This window comes from Paramisgurnus dabryanus, chromosome 23 (genome assembly GCF_030506205.2).
Source record: "Paramisgurnus dabryanus chromosome 23, PD_genome_1.1, whole genome shotgun sequence".
In the NCBI taxonomy this organism is placed as follows: domain Eukaryota; kingdom Metazoa; phylum Chordata; class Actinopteri; order Cypriniformes; family Cobitidae; genus Paramisgurnus; species Paramisgurnus dabryanus.
The window spans coordinates 11,667,142-11,685,300 of record NC_133359.1 but is presented as its reverse complement, the minus strand read 5'-3'; the positions used below and the strand labels follow the sequence as shown (position 1 = coordinate 11,685,300).

General features: G+C 36.6%; 1 protein-coding gene across 1 annotated transcript; it reads right to left on the bottom strand.

The window, feature by feature from the left end:
- Nucleotides 1–100: 100 nt before the first annotated feature.
- Nucleotides 101–17,818, bottom strand: atp2b1b (ATPase plasma membrane Ca2+ transporting 1b). The gene is made up of 21 exons (XM_065291870.2): nucleotides 17,705–17,818; nucleotides 16,486–16,907; nucleotides 13,415–13,612; nucleotides 12,323–12,580; nucleotides 12,030–12,155; nucleotides 10,353–10,562; nucleotides 9,346–9,378; nucleotides 8,401–8,547; nucleotides 8,084–8,298; nucleotides 7,659–7,901; nucleotides 6,521–6,762; nucleotides 5,525–5,762; nucleotides 5,153–5,332; nucleotides 4,987–5,074; nucleotides 4,718–4,824; nucleotides 4,383–4,574; nucleotides 2,917–3,130; nucleotides 2,483–2,694; nucleotides 2,292–2,399; nucleotides 2,021–2,209; nucleotides 101–1,924 (listed from the first exon to the last, which is right to left on the bottom strand). Exons 2-21 carry the CDS (start codon nucleotides 16,673–16,675, stop codon nucleotides 1,586–1,588), a joined length of 3,729 nt encoding a protein of 1,242 aa, XP_065147942.1. The 5' UTR covers nucleotides 16,676–16,907; nucleotides 17,705–17,818; the 3' UTR covers nucleotides 101–1,585.
- Nucleotides 17,819–18,159: the final 341 nt, after the last annotated feature.

Genomic DNA, 18,159 nt, shown 5'->3' with positions numbered 1-18,159 from the left:
ACTGTTGATATTACAGCCCATCAAGGTCTGACTCATAGTAAAACCAATCATTAAGTTGAGCTAAATATTAATATTTATTGACAAAAACCATATACACAACTTGAAGACTTTACAATGTAAATTGAATCACAATAACTATTTACATATTCTTAGAGGAACAGACATTAATTCCAATAAAAAAATCATATTCCATAAACAAATGGAAAAATATTCATTCCCAAAAGAGGAATGAAACTACAGAGAAACAAACAAAATTGACCAACAAATTCACATCAACTCTTTCATATTCAGCTCTTTTGCTAACCTTACTCTATATTGTTTACTGTGTATACATCCAAAAAGAGGCCATGTCCTCTCTTTAATTCAGTTGAAATAATTTAAAGGGGACATGTCACAAAAACAGACTTTTTCTATGTGCTATAATTGGGTCCCCAGTGCTTCTATCAACCTAGAAAATGTGAAAAAGATCAACCCAGTAACTTTGTTTTGGTAAACCATTATCTGCAAGAATATGAAAAAATAGGTCATTGAAATTTGGCTCTCCTGTGATGTCAGATGGGGATAATACTGCCCCATAATCTGCACTATCCAACCACGGCACTGTCATTAAGTACATAGATCAACTCATTTGCATTTTAAAGGACACACCCCAAAACAAACCTACAAAGTGGCAATTTTACACTTGCTATAATGAGTTATCTAAAAAGTACTTTGAGCTAAAACTTCCCATACACACTCTGGGCATACCAAAGACTTATTTGACATCTTAAAAAAGTCTTGTGAAATGTCCCCTTTAACTGTATCTCCAAAACAAAACACACATTTTCAACACACTATTTCATACAGTTGCATCTTGTGCGGCATTCTGTGCTGTTGTCTGTTGTTTTAGGGATATGGTGGACCAAAATTGATAAATACACTAAAAAACCTAGAAAGCTAAAGCTTACTGTAAATTTCATTGTAGCTACCTTGAACTAATACAGTATGTCCTTATATATCCAAAATGCACTACTGTAAATCTAATGAATTTGTATTAATATTTCATAACATTAATTCATGTGTGATTTTGTAATTTTTGTGAAATGTATTATTTATACTGTATAAGAGGACTGCATCCAAAAGTAACAGATATGCCATAATATCTCAAATTTACAATAATTAAGACCTTCTAACGATTTCTATCTTTCTTTAAAAAGAAAATCATACATTTTTATAGGCAAATAGTGCACTTTCAAAAAAGTGTTTGTATTTTTATAATGCAGCAATTACATCTTAATCCCAAAATAAGACATTTCCTTAACTGCAAACAAATAGAGCTATAACAACAGCAAGTAAACCTCATATGAAAGTATTTAATTGAAAAAGATCTAGGGGAAGTAATAAATAAAATAAATGTGGTGTTTTTTAAGATATAACACTGTCAATTTCTCAACTTTCAGAAAATAAATTAAAACAAACAAAACCAACACGTGTCAAGTTTTGCTACCATTGCCAGTTCTCCAGGCTAACACAGGACCAAAACCTATGTCCATAATGCTCCCTTACATGTGGTTGTTGACGTGGTCTTCCTGTGTTTGGTAAAGGATTAAAGTGAAGTCTCTAGGCTGTGAAGTGGACTTCCAGGAGCCTGTGGGTAGATGGTCTTTGCTAGATCTTTATGGTGATGGTAGGCCTGGCTATTAGTGGCATTATTGTTCTGATTAGCTGAGGATGAAACCAGATGAAGGACGGGAGGATCGTTGTTGCGTTTAGTAGGTGCATCATCCTCAGGGTCCGTGTCATCGATGAGTGGGATGGCTATTACAGAATCCTCAATATGGAATTCCGGGTAGCTCATGAAGTTGTGGATGGAGCTGCGAGACTCTGGCGTCTCCAGGCCTTCGTAGGGTGACATGGTATCTCGAAAAGCATTAACCACACGTATCTGAGGAAAAAAATGAGGAAATCATATATAATAATCAAAATAACAAGGTTGGACACTTAGAGATGTTTCACATATATTCAGATGTTTACACAGTACCTGTGTCTGAATTCTGTTGAGACCCCTGCACCACAAAACTTGTCCTCTTCTGAGCTCCATCTCAGCATGATCAATTTCATCCAGGTCTTCCATCTCCTCCAGTTCTTCCTCAGGGATCTCTTCCTTCTGTGTTCCATGACCTGCTGTCACCAGGAACTTCAGTCTGCTTGTGGGAATAGTAGTAACCAACTGTGGATCAGAGGATTTTTCATTAGGAATATGGTCTGTAATGTTTATCCTCCACCAAAAATGATGTTTAAAAAAGGCCTACCTGACCCCACAGAAGACAACCAAAGCCAAGGAAGACACACCAGAGCCACTGTTCAACACTGAGACCTACGCAGCTAAAAGGCTTTCCTCCAAACTGCACAATTATGATCTATAAAAAGATCACCGTGTTGAAAATCAGAATGATTGCTGAATGATGGGCTTCACGTCATGAACGAATCAAATGTGAAATACCTGGATAACAAATGTCCCGAACACAATCGTGCAGAAGATCAAGTTATTGAAGATCCCCTCGAAAACGTTCCTCTCTCCGTGAATCTTCCGAGCGTTAATCTCGTTGAAGAGCTGCATCATCACAAAGGTGTTAAAGAGGATGGTGTAGTGCTCCGAAGGAGCAGCGTGCAGAGGTGTGTTCCTACCACTGTCAACGTCAAATATCTGCTCACCTGTGTGAATACATTACATTGTCAGAAAAGAAGTCAAAAAATGGTTCCAAGCTGTCACTCACAGGTGCACCAATATTTGGTCCCAATATGTACCTTTGAGGTACTAATATGAACTCTTTAGGAACAAAGGTGTACAACTACAATAGATTACATTTTGTGACTATTGTAGCTGCTTTCTGCGTAGCTCACTCTGCTCGAATGCTCTTAGTATAGGATGCTCACCAGCAAACAGCAGGGTGAAGATGATGGTGAGCTGATAAACGGCATTTCCAAGGATGTTCTTCATCATGGTTCGGGAAATGAGGGGCTTGTTGCGACCGTAAGGTTTCCGTAAGAGCAAAGCTTCGGTGGGAGGCTCCGTCGCTAATGCCAGCGACGCAAACGTGTCCATGATTAAATTCACCCACAGCATCTGCACAGCTTTGAGTGGGGAGTCCTATGTGAAGTTTGGAAATAACAATGTTAAAATGGAAGGCAAGAAAAGGCATGATGGGAAGTTAAAGGGTGGGTAAAGCGTTCCTGTAGCTCAGTTGGTAAAACATTGCATTAGCAGCGCTAAGGTCATGGGTTCGATTCACATACTGATATAAATGTAGCTTAAATACACTGTCAGTTGCTTAGGATAGAAGCGTCTACCAAATGCATGAATGTAAATGAAACTAAGTGTTTGCATACAGATGCAAGAAAGATGCATCAAATTAAAAAGATAGTCCACCCAACAATGAAAATTATAATTAAAGGAAGATATTTTAACTAAGTTATGTTTGTTACCAAACCAATTAGAAGCACCATTAACTTCCATAGTAGGAAGAAAGAATACTATGGAAGTGAATGGTGCTTCTGATCAGTTTGGTTACAAACATAACTAAAAATATCTTCCTTTGTGTTCATCAGAACAAAAACATTTATGGGTTAATGACAAAAACGGAATTCAAAAATCTTTTTAAAAAACTTGTTTTAAAAGCATGTATCAGGTTTATTTCAATGCACAGTGTTTTTATGTTAATTTCATGTAATAAAAAATTACATTTGCAACATTTTTATGAAAGTTAAGACTGAATGGACCTAAAAATGTCAAATGGTGTAACCGCCAATTGCGCCAAAGAATGATAAATATTAAATATTTTATCCACCTAGATGGCATGTAAGCGTAATCATCAAAAAAATAAGTTTAAAATATAATTGTATTAATTATTTCTGAGTGTAAATTTTAATATGTTTTTGTAAAATTTGTCCTGACATATACTGAAAACAGCTCTGTTTTCTAAATAATCATTGACAAACGATTTAAAAATGTATGTTAAACATCATATTACACTAAACTACATGATAATATTTTATTCCAAATTTTTTATGAATATATTTATATTTTTCATTTTTTAAAAATGTTACACCGACCGGTTACACCACATTGACATTTTTGCAATTATCTCCCAAATATTCTTTCAAAATGAAAAAAAAAACAGAAATTTCTCAAAAAAAGGTAATGTTTGCAAGTAATCTGCAAATTTATTTAGAAATGTTAACCCTTTTACTATTAATTGAACCATACGGACACAAAATAATAACCGTCACGTCATTGACCCTTATACAGGTTCGTAACAACATCAGCATGAGTAAATGATGAACAATTTTTGGGTAAACTATGCCTCTAAGATAGAAATGGGAGAAGGTTATAAACTTGTGACCTGTGTGATACAAGCTCCAGTAAATGCCACGATGACAGCCACAACGTTGACCGTTAGCTGAAACTGAAGAAACTTAGAGATACTATCGTAGACATTTCTCCCCCACATCACAGCTTTCACAATGCTGGTGAAGTTATCATCTGTCAAGATAATGTCTGATGCTTCTTTGGCCACATCTGTACCAGCAATACCCTGAAGAGACAAAACTAATCACTGTCAAATGTCATTAACAACGTTTCACAAACTATCTACTATATTTGATGTGTCATAACAACACTGAACTACAGTGGCTAGTAATGTCTTTAAAAAAAGTGTCAATAATCTGAAAGTCATACCATTGCAAATCCGACATCTGCTTTTTTCAAAGCAGGGCCATCGTTGGTTCCGTCTCCTGTGACGGCGACTACTTGTCTTTGTTCAACAATGGTGCTGTCGATTATACCTTCACAACAAATGTTTATGTTATAAATAGCTCACTTGGTAGAGAATTGCGTTAGCAACACAAAGGTCATGGGTTTGATTTTAGGGAACACACACACATACTGATATGTAGACTGCAATGTAATGATTTGGGGAGTGTTGTCATAAACTCCACCCTCATTACCTTTCACCAGTGTGTGCTTATCGGTCGGGGAAGATCTTGCAAGCACTCGTAACTTTGGCCAGATTTTGTCTATGCGTTCTTGCTCGATCTGAAAAGAAAGTTAAGGTTTTATTTGCTGACCCTAAAAAAAAAAAAACACTAAACAAGCTTTGTGTTACCATCTCACCTCTCCCAGTTCATTGCGTATCCGCCTGTTGAACTCTTTGCCCTCAATACACAGGAAGTCGTCACTGGGATGGAGTATGCCACATTTGGTTGCAATGGCTCGGGCTGTGTTGATATTGTCCCCGGTGACCATGCGCACCGTGATGCCTGCTCGCTGGCACTTCTTAATAGCATCTGGGACCTGTGATGATTATATAACGCAGGGGTTAGGTGTCAACAAACATACGGTGACGTAAATTCATCACCATGGATGGAAAAGCATGGCGCTATTTGAAACTGGGGCAACAATCGTTTTTAGTGGTTGGAATTCGAGGCAGATGCTAGTTATCATCATAGTGAACAAAGAGTGTTTATGTTCGAGTGAGCAGTATACCTCTGGTCGAACAGGATCCTCAATGCCCACTACACAAATGCAAGTGAGTCCGGTCAAGATATCTGTCTCATTGTCCCAGTCAGGTTCCCCATCTGAGAGAGGAAAGTCCCTGTAAGCCAAGCAGATGGTCCTCAAGCCCTCTGAAGCCATGGGCTCGATCACGTTTTTTACAATGTCCTCTCGATCCCTGGGCTTGAAGGCTTTGGCTTCACCATTGGTTGACAAGATTTGACAACACCTGAGAAAATATAGATTAGATAAATTTTCCATCATGTAAGATGGAAAATTTAAAGTTGCGATGATATTACGCAATGCCCGAAAATAGTTCCCTGCTATTGAAAGTTACCAGGAGGACTCTTTTCGGGTGCTGTGTAATATCATTGTGCCTGCTGCAGCCATGTTACGACAGCAAAGTCCTTGATTATTACACCAGAATGAGAGTATAGTTCCTAGCCATATCTGCCTAGAAAATCAAAACTTTTAGTTTTTCGTCTGTCTTAGTACACGATGTAACTACAGAAGAGTCAAGTTTTAAATAGGAAAAATATCGAAACTCATTGGTTATTTTTTAGCGCGATGCCAATGGTCTAATCAGATTCAATTGATTGTGCTAAGCTATGCTAAAAGTGCTGGCGTCAGACCCGGATATCAGCTGAATGGATTCCAAAACTGTAAAAATCAAATGTTTAACTCTAGGGGAGCTGGAAAATGAAAATATTGGAAAAAAGTAGAGTGTCCCTTTAAACAACAAATAAAATCAAAATGTATGGTTTATGTGGTTCAACAAAATGATGACAAATTACAGAACTACAGAAATATTTTGATGACTCATCCTGCACTGCAGATTTTTGTCCAATCAAATCCTTCTATGTAGCCGTGATGTAACTAAAACCTATTTGCTATTTTAAAAAAGTGCAATCTCATCTAAACTTGTCATTTATCAACACGAAACACAAACTGAGATACATTCTCATTTGGGTTACAATGTGTGCTTACTTTTTCAGAAGGATTTCTGAAGCTCCTTTGCTGAACATACGATAACTTCCGTCAGAGTTTTTCAAGACTGTGCTCATAGATTTCCTGACCGAGTTGAAGGTGTACACTTTGTACAGTTTTTCCTCAGGATACTCATTGCGAATAGTTTGGTAATCTTTTCTTAAGTCAAGGGAAAAACCCAGCAAGGCACATTCGGTTTTGTTCCCGACTTGACGGGCCAGACCGCCGTCTTTCTCAGGAGGCTAGACAAACGAAAAGGATTCGTTTAGTAAAACCTTAAATAATAAATGTCACAAAGTAAAAGCTAAGCCTTAAAGCCTGGGATACACTGCAGGATTTTGCCATCCTATAAGATCATTACTTCATCACACTGTGCGACATGTAGAGTTTAATCAAGGACTGTGCTGCCGTAACATGGCTGCAGCAGGCGTAGTGATATTACGCAGCGCCTGAAAATAGTCCCCTGCTATTGAAAGTACCCAAGGGGACTGTTTTCGGCTGCTGCGTAATATCACTACGCCTGCTGCAGCCATGTTACGGCAGCAAAGTCCTTGATTATTACGCCAGAATGAGAGTATAGTTCTTGGCCATATCAGCCTAGAAAATCACAACTTTTAATTTTCCGTCGGTCTTAGTACACAATGTAACTAAAGAAGAGTCAAGTTTTAAATAGGAAAAATATCGAAACTCATTGGTTATTTTTAGCGTGATGCTAATGGTCTAATCAGATTCAATGGATTATGCTAAGCTATGCTAAATGTGGTACCACCAGACCCGGAGATCAGCTGAATGGATTCCAAAACAGTAAAAATCAAATGTTTAACTCTAGGGGAGCTAAAAATGAGCCTATTTTCAAAAAAAGTGGAGTGTCCCTTTAAAAGCCACAATCACATAAATCACGGTGGAAATTGTTCGTCTGGGACAGCAAAAAATCATGCAGTGTATCTCGGGCTCAAATACAAATATGGGCTTTAAATTATTTAAATGGAATATACAGTATTGTTAATTTTTTTTTAGCACAGAGTCATTTTAACATTGTATACATTATGCAACTTAAATACTTCATTACCCTGGGCTTAAAAAGAGGTTAAATTGTGTGAAGTTATCCCTACATTCACACAAATACATGATTTCTTACCATGATTTTGGAAGTGTATGCACAGTTAACACCGATGCCTGTGATGAGCAGGTTCATGACTCTGCCTGGAATCAGATCAGGTTCTGGAATCTTCTTGTAGTGTCTGTCTGCGATATACACCTGAACCACTTTCATTCTGTTCATGGTTAAAGTGCCTGTTTTATCAGAGCAAATCGCAGTGGCATTGCCCATTGTCTCACAAGCGTCCAAATGTCTCACCAGGTTGTTGTCCTTCATCATTTTCTACATAGAATAACAAGTTAACAAAGATATTACTGCTTTTCAGAAGTTCAGGTACTAAAAATTACACATAAATGAAAGTGAGCAATTGTCTTCTGAGACTGTATATATAAAGTTAGTTTACTACATGAGTGAGCTTCTAAACATCTGGCCCCCCATTTTTAATTTATTAACAGACCACTTACTTTTACAGAATAAGCCAATGAGATGGTAACAGCAAGTGGGAGACCCTCGGGCACGGCAACGACCAGCACAGTGACACCAATAATGAAGAACTTGACGAAAAACTGGATGTAAATGGGAGTACAGTCTTTGATCCAGGGAAGCCCTTGGATCCAAAAGGTGTCCACCAGAAAGAGAACTATAAGAATGATGACCGTGATGGCTGACATAAAGAGACCTGGCAAAAAAACAATTAACCTTAAATGTCTTTCACTTGTGAATTCATGTTTAATATTATGCAAATTAGATACATTTGAATACAAATAAAAAATAAAATCACCTGCTTTTCCAATTTGTACGGCTAGTTTGGTAAGCTTTCCTTGAAGTACTGATTTCTCTTTCTTTGGTATCTTGTTTTTTTTCAATTCATCTTCACTTTCATCGTCGCTGTGAAGGGGGTCCATCTCCACCCTGCCTCCATCCTTATCTGAATGTTTATATCAATGTGATTTTAGTACGCTCAAAGAACAACTTTAACACTAATATTTACACTAACCATCTCTGTAAGCAATTTTACATTTAAAAGATGTCTAATAGCAGTCCAAACAAGGCAAAATTTGGTATGTCAGTGGAAATTGAATAGATTCTAACCTAGTGCAATAATAAAATAAATAAATTAAATCAAACACCGTTATCACTGCTGACTTTACTTCACAATGGAATATCATACGTCACAATTTATTATGGGAAAAATAACTTTCAAGTTTATTTTAGCCAGCAAACATGTTAATGTGGGGCCCACATTGGTTGCACATGGACTACAGGGTACAGTACAGAGTGGACATGGGCTCAAAACAGGAATCTTATATGGGGCCCATTTAGGTGACCCAATAAGGACCCACATGGGTGTCTTGACTGGATAGCCATATCGGGTCTATAGTTTACCTAGATGGTAAAAATACAGCTATTGCTTATCGGTATTTGAAAATATATGCACTACAAATGGAATTTTCTGAAATAGAAACTGAGATTGTTTATTGTGAATTTTTATATACCTGTGTGTATCTTTGTATGGACAAGAGGGAAAAGCAGAGCTGCCCAGTCAAAGGCCTTAATCTTCTTAATCTCGCTAATCACCATGAAAACAGTGAAGAGCACCTGTCTTTGGCTTTTAGCCCCATATGTTCAGAAGACACTCTTGCAATTTACACTCAAGACAGAAAAACCCAAAATACATATGAACCCAGCGTCTAAAAAAAAAACAATGGACTTGGATGACACTCACCTTTCTTTCTTTCTGTTTCCTCATGCTTTTTGTCTGTTGAACACACAGGTAGACCTATCAGATATTTATGAATTTTGCAAGAGACAGGATTTCTCACTGAATCTGCTTTTATAGTATCCCAGTTCAATTTGCATACTGAAAACTTGATATCTGAAGTATTATGTTTAAAGGGATAGTTCACCAAAAAAACAAATCTGACCTTTTTACATATTTCATATATTTTAGAAAATATTTTACATCTTTCAGTTAATCAAATGTAAAGTTACAGGGTCCACATCCTTCAAGTTCAAAAAATGTGCATCCATCCTTTACAAAATAAATCTAAACGGCTCCACGATGATAAACAAAGGCCTTCTGAGGGTAATCTGTGCCGTTTTGTTGTAGAAATATCCACTTTTAAAACTTTATAAACGAAAATAACTAGCTTCCAGTAACGCTGCCATCTTAGACTCCTCTGTATTCAGAGAGTATCAGCGTAGTGTACGCACAGTACCATCCATAAACGGCGTACACTCTCATCTTGAATGCGTACGCTACTAAGATGGCGGTGTTACTGGAAGCTAGTTATTTTCGTTTATAAAGTTTTAAATGTGGATATTTCTACAACAAAACGGCACGGATTACCCTCAGAAGGCCTTTTTTATCATCCTGGAGCCGTTTGGAATTCTTTGGGAAAGGATATATGCACATTTTACGACTTGAAGGACATGGAACCCGTAACTTTACTGTTTAGCAGTTGGAAGATATGAGACATTTTAAAACTAAAATATCTGAAAATGTGTTTATCTGAAAAATGATGGACACATGCATCTCGGACGGCTTCGGCGTGAGTAAATCATGGGTTTAATATCATTTTTGGCCGAACTATCCCTTTAAGTGCCTTTATGACAAAAACACACATCAACTTTGATCCCTGCAAATATACATTAATTTTTTACATAGATGGCCAAATAACTGGACATTGGGTTGGAAGAGAGATACTAAAGACATTTTGTGTAAATGCATACTTTTCTTTTTCTCTTTCTTTTCCTTCTTTTTCCTCTCCTGTTCTTTCTTCTTCTCTTCTTTCTCCCTCTTTTTCCTCTCTTTCTCCTCTTTTTTATTCTCACTGTCCTCATCTCCCCCTCCTCCAAGCAGAGTGAAGATGATGCCAGTCTGAGAGTTGATGCCCACTGCAGTCACCAGCATCTTGCCAGAGCCCTCCATTACATGTGTGCCTAAGGTCAACAACTATGTAAGTCAAAAATCACCTGCACTCCTTAAACTTTTCCTATTCATTCTAGATTTTAAAACCATTTAGGTACAGATATGTGGGTGATTCTCACGAAACCATTGAAACACCACGGCACTAATGATTTTAGCTATAAAATGTGTAATATAGTAATATTAAAAAGCATCAGAATTAACACAATACTGTGTTCTACCTTGCACAATGTGTGATTTCAACATAAGAATTTATAATTTGTCAATTTTATCTCATTTTCTGCTGAAATTCTCATTAACGCAATGTGTCCGGCTGTGTTTGAACATGTGTTATGTTGTAATTTAATCAAATTAACACAAAAATATTTAGTTTTGCTAGACTACTTCAGATGACAGAAAAAATATTTACTGAATATTCATGTATAATAATAATGAAGAAAAATTAGGAAAATGATGTGTCCATGCCTGATGTTCTCATCCTCCGCAACACTTTTTGAGAACAGTTTAAGCACACATACAGAATTTTAATAAAGTTTGATTTTGAGTGACCAAGCACATGGACCAGTTACTTCAAGATGGCTACCAGGTAAGATCATTTTTTTACAGTTAATTTGAAATATTGTCTTGTCAGAATGCTTACACGACATTTTGATTATCATTACCGCAACAAATGCTTATTAAATGTTAATTTAATTAATAGAAGCATAATACTTTGATTTTAAATGCATGTGCAGAATCTCCAAATTATGTTCTTTCAGGTTTGTCATGTCATTTTGAAAATATGGTGTTGATGTTTTCTGACTGTTGCGGTAATGAGATTTTTTAGGACTATTTTTTTAAATTATGTTACAAAAAGTGTTAAATGATAAGTAAAAGTGTTTAAATTAATGTTCCTATTTACTCCAGACTTTGTTTTTCAATGTCTGGTGGGAAAAAAAGTAAATTCAAGCAATTTTTACATTTTCATGCTTGACATTTTTAAAACCAAGTTTTCGTGAGAATCACCCATGTATACATTAAGTGCCAATGTGTACCTTTGAGGTACTTATTATGCACTCTTTGGTACCAATATCTACCTCTGAGGTACTATACTCTCAGAGAAAAGGTACATGAAGGTACAAAAGGTGTCACTAGGGCGTTGCCTTTTTTTAAAAAGTACACTTTTGTACCATACCTAAAAGGTACATGACATGTTGATACCTCAACGGTACATATCTTTACCTAAATGGTACATATAAAGATCTTTTTAATGGGTACCATACGAGTGACAAAAATGTACAACTTTTGTACCTTTTTATCTGAAATTGTAATATGCACTCTGAAGGTGCAAAAGTGTACCTATTAAAAGGGTACAGCGCACCAGAGACAGCTAGATAATAGCCTCAAAAATATTATATATTACTCTTAAGAGAAAATCACAAAATCTTCAATGTTACCAGTATTTAGACATCACATTTAATTTAGTAAAGTAGAGACTCAACCTGAAAGAAGCATAGGGTCTTTCTCCAGAGTTTTTTTGACATGGTCAGATTCTCCGGTAAGCGAACTCTCGTCAATCTTTAGATCATTGCCTTGGATTAACACACCGTCTGCAGGAAGGAGGTCACCTGCGGAGTAAAGATGGTTTTGTCTGAGACACATTGGTTTTAAACAAACAGCAACAAAAGACAAATTAAAGACAATGCTTTTTTTAAACAAAAATTATAAGTGCAAAGATAAATCATTTACAATAAGACCTGTGCATTTTTAAAAACTCTCAAAAGTATTATGTTACCATATTTAACTTGGGCGATGTCTCCAACAACAATCTCAGCTACCGGAATCTGAACGACCTGCCCGGCTCGAACCACGGTGAACCTCTGCTCCTGTTCAATGCGGCTCTGTAGCCCGCGAAACTGCTTCTCTTTGCTCCAGTCATTAAACGCTGTCACGAGTACCACGCAGACGACGGACAACAGGATGGCGGCACCCTCGATCCAGCCCGCTTCTGCTTCTCCTTCATCTTCAAGTCCTCCAGCTGCCCTACCACAGTCTGCACCAATAACACAGTTGTAAAACAATTATTGGTTTTGCAAAAATAATGGCTGTTTTTAAACAGATTTCCATTAAATACATCCTCTGTCTGCCATTGGTCAAACAAATAGACAGTCCCACCCTAAACTTAAGCTTGATTTAGGTTGAGCCAATTCAGCTAGCTGGGATGGTTGCCAGATACTCAAACATTCAGGGGAAATAAACCTGAATGCATTACTTCTGTTTGGCACTAATATAATTATTTGGGATATTAAAAGGTTTTTACATTTGAACTGTTAAAGGTCCACCATGTATATTTTTAGCGGCATCTAGCAATGAGACTGTGAATTGCAACCAACGGCTCAGTTTACTGCTCACCCCTCCCTTTCGAAACGCATAGAGAAGCTACGGTAGCCACCACAGAACAAACACATCATCGTCTGAGACAACATAGTGACAAAGCACACTCTATAGAGCAGTTTGTCCGTTTAGGGCTACCGTAGAAACATGATGCCAACATCCATGTAAGGTGACCCCCAGTGTATGTAGATAAAACGGCTCATTCTAAAGTAATACAAACAATCCAGTTACTTTTGTAAGGTCTTTATACACCACTGATAATATAAATATTATATTGCATTTCTGTCAATAGATCCTTTTAAAAGTTACACAATGCAACTTTAAATGTACACTAAGGTAAAATCACAAGCTTGAATACATTATGTGAGTTGAACACGACCCTGGGGTCATGCCACAGTTTCTACGTGTTCCAGTTCATGGTTATTCAACAGAACCACTGAGCAAAAGACATCAAGGCATATTATTCATAACAACCCCCTCCCGAAATACTCACGTTCTCTCTCTGTTTCAGGAGGTTTATAGAAGGAAAGGCCTAAAGATATTATGGCTGCAACTTCCAAAATAATTAGAGTTACATCCTGCAATGCTTCCCATACTAACTGAAGGAAAGTCTTTGGCTTTTTAGGAGGTATAAAATTCTTTCCAAAGTCGTCTTTTCTTCTCGCAATGTCATCAGAATGACCACTTAGACCTAGAAAATGAGAAAGAGCAGGAGAAATATTACTATGGATTTCATTACAAAAACGATTGTCATTAAACTGTCCCTACCATTGGCAAAACCGTTTTTGAGCACCATTGACTTCCATATTATTTGTTCTAATATGAAAGTCAATGGTGCTTGTTTCCTGCTTCATTGCAAATATTTTCCTTTGTGTTAAGTAGAACACAACATGAGTGAGTAAATTATGATTTTCAATTTTTGGGGTTAACTATCGCTTTAAATAACCACTAGGTATATTTACATTTGCGTAATTCAATTAAAATGGGGGTTAAAAATTTTTGGGGTAAAACAAATTTCTTCCGAAAGAACATGAACAGTAACACAGTGTAATCCTGGTCTTTCTTTTTTGCTCGATTACAAAATGCTACTCTGCCTCGACAAAGGTTTGCCCACTGCTGGCAAGGGCAAATGCGAACGTAAACCCTGTGCCAGTGAGATTAAAGTGAGGCGGAGCTCTGAGCCGCAGTTTGAGGTGAGCGGGATTACATGTGCCCCACCTGTCACAACTACAACTGTCTGTTATGGCACATAACAAAACCAGATCTTTCCGCACAGAAGGATAAGGTGATGCAAATCAAACACAACGAACAATACAGTACAGCTAGAGAAAATCTAACTTGAATAAGATAAAACTGTATTTATAAAATGATAAAAGCATATTTTGGTGGAATTATCAAGGGAGATATAAGCTGATTGTGGACAAAAGATTTGAATGGTTTAAATGTTAAAAAAGAGGAACTCCAATATCCAGATGTTGACCTTGATAATCTTGTCCCAAATATAAGTCAAACACAGTAACAAATGTCAGATATTTCAAGGTGGAAAGTGAGACAATAATATGCAATTAAATAACTTGAAGAGCTGTTTGACATACAAAAAACTGTTTAAGGGTTAATCAGGCTTCCCACACCTTAGTCAACTTCAAATTCAAGGATCTTTTAAGGACTTTCCAGGTCCAATACCCTCAAATTGACTAAATGTGGGGACACATTTCAAGTGAGAGCAAGGTTACATTGTGTTTCCTTTAAAGATACATTGTTACAGTTCTCTTTAAAGGGAACTCGCGCTGCATCACTGCGCCTCCAGGGGTAAGTGCATCTGAATGTGTATGTCAAATTCAACCAATGGTGAGGCTTAACGACAAAGACAGCATGACGCGGGAGCCAGGAAGTATATCGCTATCTGAAATATTGCTAAAGACAGCATTACAGGGACGCAGGAAGTATAGCAAGGGAGACGCAGCATCTCATTCCCTTCTCAGGGAACAACAGTTACATATGTTACCCAAGATCTTTTCAGGTGTCAAACACAACTATGCAAAAAAGCATTTTGGTATGAATCAACATTCGCATACAGAAGATATAAGCATTCAAAATGATCAGTTTAGCACGTGTGCTTAAAAAGTCTAGAATTTTTATGATATTATCCTACACTACACAGGAATTATATGACAAGATATTTTGTCATTTAAGAGAAAACATTTGTATAAAAAAAAGTGTTACTGATGAGGTTTTAGGGTTTTCTGTAATAGATGATGCATTTCCATAATTTATAAAAAAGCTGAAGCAAAATATTATTTTTAAATTTTACACTGCGTTTTTGTTTTGATAATCGTTCTGAATCTCAATAACAAAATTATTTTACAAAAATGCAATTATTTCAGCTTTTTTGCTAAAAAAAAATTATTTCTGAAGAAAAATACCCATATTCAAGAGTTTATTGTTTGTTTAAAAGCAGAGGGTCTGTTCTGTCATTCGATATATTTGTATGTTTATATATTTTTAGAAGAATATTTTCCTGTAAGTTTCTTTTGGAAACTTTTGTGAAAATCACAAAAAATGCTGGCGGGCAACTTTTCAAAAATAGGCTGGCGGCGAATGAGTTAAAGATTATGAGGGCACATGAATTTTAAAAAGATAATGAAGCTCACTGGTAAGCTTAAAGTAAATTGTTTTTAATTTCATTTTGACTTTAATATTGACTGTGTAATGTCATGTCAAAGATCAAAACAATAACTGAAATTAAAATATGATGCTCTTGAGCTTAAAATTAGATTATGACTTCAGCCTGGATTTCACAGATAAGGTCACAAATATCTTATTCAAAGACTTTTATTTTTTTTAAATAAACATATTAGTTCATATTTTGATTGGAAATATGGCATAGACCTGGATAAACTTTATTTGTTTAATCAAAATTATAAAGTAATTAGATATTTGCTCCCATTTAGACCAAAAACATGCATGGTAACAGATTACACAAGTATCTAAAAAAAGATCCCTGAAACTACTAATTACTAATTTAGCCGATGGTTTATCCGAAGTAATTACAGTACACTACAAGAACAACAAGAACAAGTGCCTTTCTCATGAGCACAATGGTGAATTCAAGGATCAGCCCTTTGTGGGGTTTTAAGTTTCGCATCAACGACTTTATCCATCTTCACTAAATCTGCTTTAAAAGACAGCATAAGGAAGGGTCGATGAACCATTTATGGAATAAATATTCCCACCTTTTAAAAAAAGAACCAATCACCTTTTTGAGAAACATCATCTGTTTACTTCAGAATTTCGATGTGCCATGGCCAAACAGTTTGTAGTGTGATTTGGGCAACATGTATGATTTATAAACGATGAGATTGAGAATTGTTGTCAGTTGCATTGCTGATTTAAAATATATTTTTAATACGGTGACAAAACTATTTGAAAGATTTTGCACTACAAGCTTTTAGAGTAAACTGGCTTGCCCTAAAGGGTTAAAACTGATTTTTTGCTCTCTAAACTAACCAAAATACAGTTAGATACAATATACAGTAAAACATTGGTAACAAAAGTAATATTTACCCTCTGTTGCTGATGATTTTAACCTGGAGCAGAGTCCCTGAACATCTCCATAGCATTCCTGAATTCTCTGTAATCCATCTGTCCCTCTGAGTTCCATAAGAGAGCGTAGCTCTTTAAGGGTGCAGCCAAAATCTCTATCATGATTGACCTCCGCCCTGTACTTAGACCCACGAAATGAGTTTCTGGCCATGTTCTTCTTTCTAAAGAACACCGAAATATGGCAAAGAAACAAGCAAAATCTTCAGGAAAAATATCCAGATTGTCCCATAAACAGGCTTTATTCCTCAGGGGTGCAAAAAGCGAGTATTCCAACAAACTAGGTGTACTCGAAAAGCCATCTGGTTTTGATGTCTCCGTGTGTCTTCTCTCATCCTGGTTTTATCAGTCACTGAAGATTCAAGCTACCAGGTGGGCACCAAAATCTGAAAACCACAAAACAGCAATTGAATTAACTCCAGTTTGCATCCGAATATCAAGTTCATTACACGGTCTGTCATTCCGATGTCAACACGCGTGAAACATTCAGCACTTGAAGTCGAACATCTGACTGCCCTCATCCCTGTTGCCAACCGAAATAATGAATTATTTTTGTACCATCACAAATGCCAGATCAAGTTATACTACTGTCATGTCAGTATGGAAGTATGTCACTGTTTAAATATGATGTTGATAGGTATGGAAAGTGACAGTCAGTTTTCATAATGGTCCTGCGGTGGAAAGATTGGTCAGGACTGCTTAAGGAACGGAAATCTAAAATTAGTCATGTTACATAAAACCATCATGTTCCTTAAAGAAAGCTGCCAAAGGCTTTAGACGTGACTTTGAAGTTTACTTGTTTTATAGAAATGAAAAGTTAAAGAAATTAATTAATGTATTTCATTCTTAGGTAAATCTCCAATGAATTATGGGATTGTTAAAAGCAGTACAAGGGCTTATGTAGCGCTACATCTGAACAGTTATTGTTTGACATCTAAATCCCTCTCAAAGGTCATGAGCACCATAACAGGTTCTGGTTATTATGGATGTGATTGGCGTTTAGAACCTGGCATTGCATATATATATCACATTATAATATATTCAGTTTTAATTACTGACGAAAATAACAAAATCCAACTTTGACTTGCCAATCTCATGACTAAAACAACCACACCACTACACCAAAGCCCAACATGATTGTTTAAAAAAGATGTGCTTGAAAAATGTCAAATGTATTACTTACAGATTTGTCATACATATCCATGCCTGCAACAGCAAGAGACAAAACAGCATCAGCAAGACATAAAAACAACGTCTATTCCGACACGATCACTGGTGTTGCTTTGAAAAGAGCTAGTTAAAAAGAATAGCACTCATTGTCACATATAATAACCCCAAACAACACAAAGCCTCTGTTACAAAGTTACGGCCCCCCAAAAATCCCAAAGATATGACCTTCAGTGAAGAGTCTTGTAGAGCACGTTCTCCATTAGAGGAAAAAGGCTTGCTGAATGATTATCTCAGGAAAGCTTCTCGCTTAATCTAATTAGTCAATCTGTGGCAGTAGTGAGGCACAACGCCATGGCTAAAGTAAAGGAATAGATGCTGGTAAAGTATATACTCCTGTACACAGACAAATATCTATATAATATATTGCTCCTCCAAAGCTATTATTATAATCTTTCCTCAAATCACCAG

Coding starts and splice junctions, on each gene's coding strand:
- atp2b1b (XM_065291870.2), bottom strand. CDS start 16,675: ATGGCCAGAAACTCATTTCGTGGGTCTAAGTACAGGGCGGAGGTCAAT. Junction 5,075..5,152: donor TACGCAATGAACTGGGAGAG/GTGAGATGGTAA, acceptor CTTTCTTTTCAG/ATCGAGCAAGAACGCATAGA. Junction 3,131..4,382: donor CTGGAGCTTGTATCACACAG/GTCACAAGTTTA, acceptor AACTTCACATAG/GACTCCCCACTCAAAGCTGT.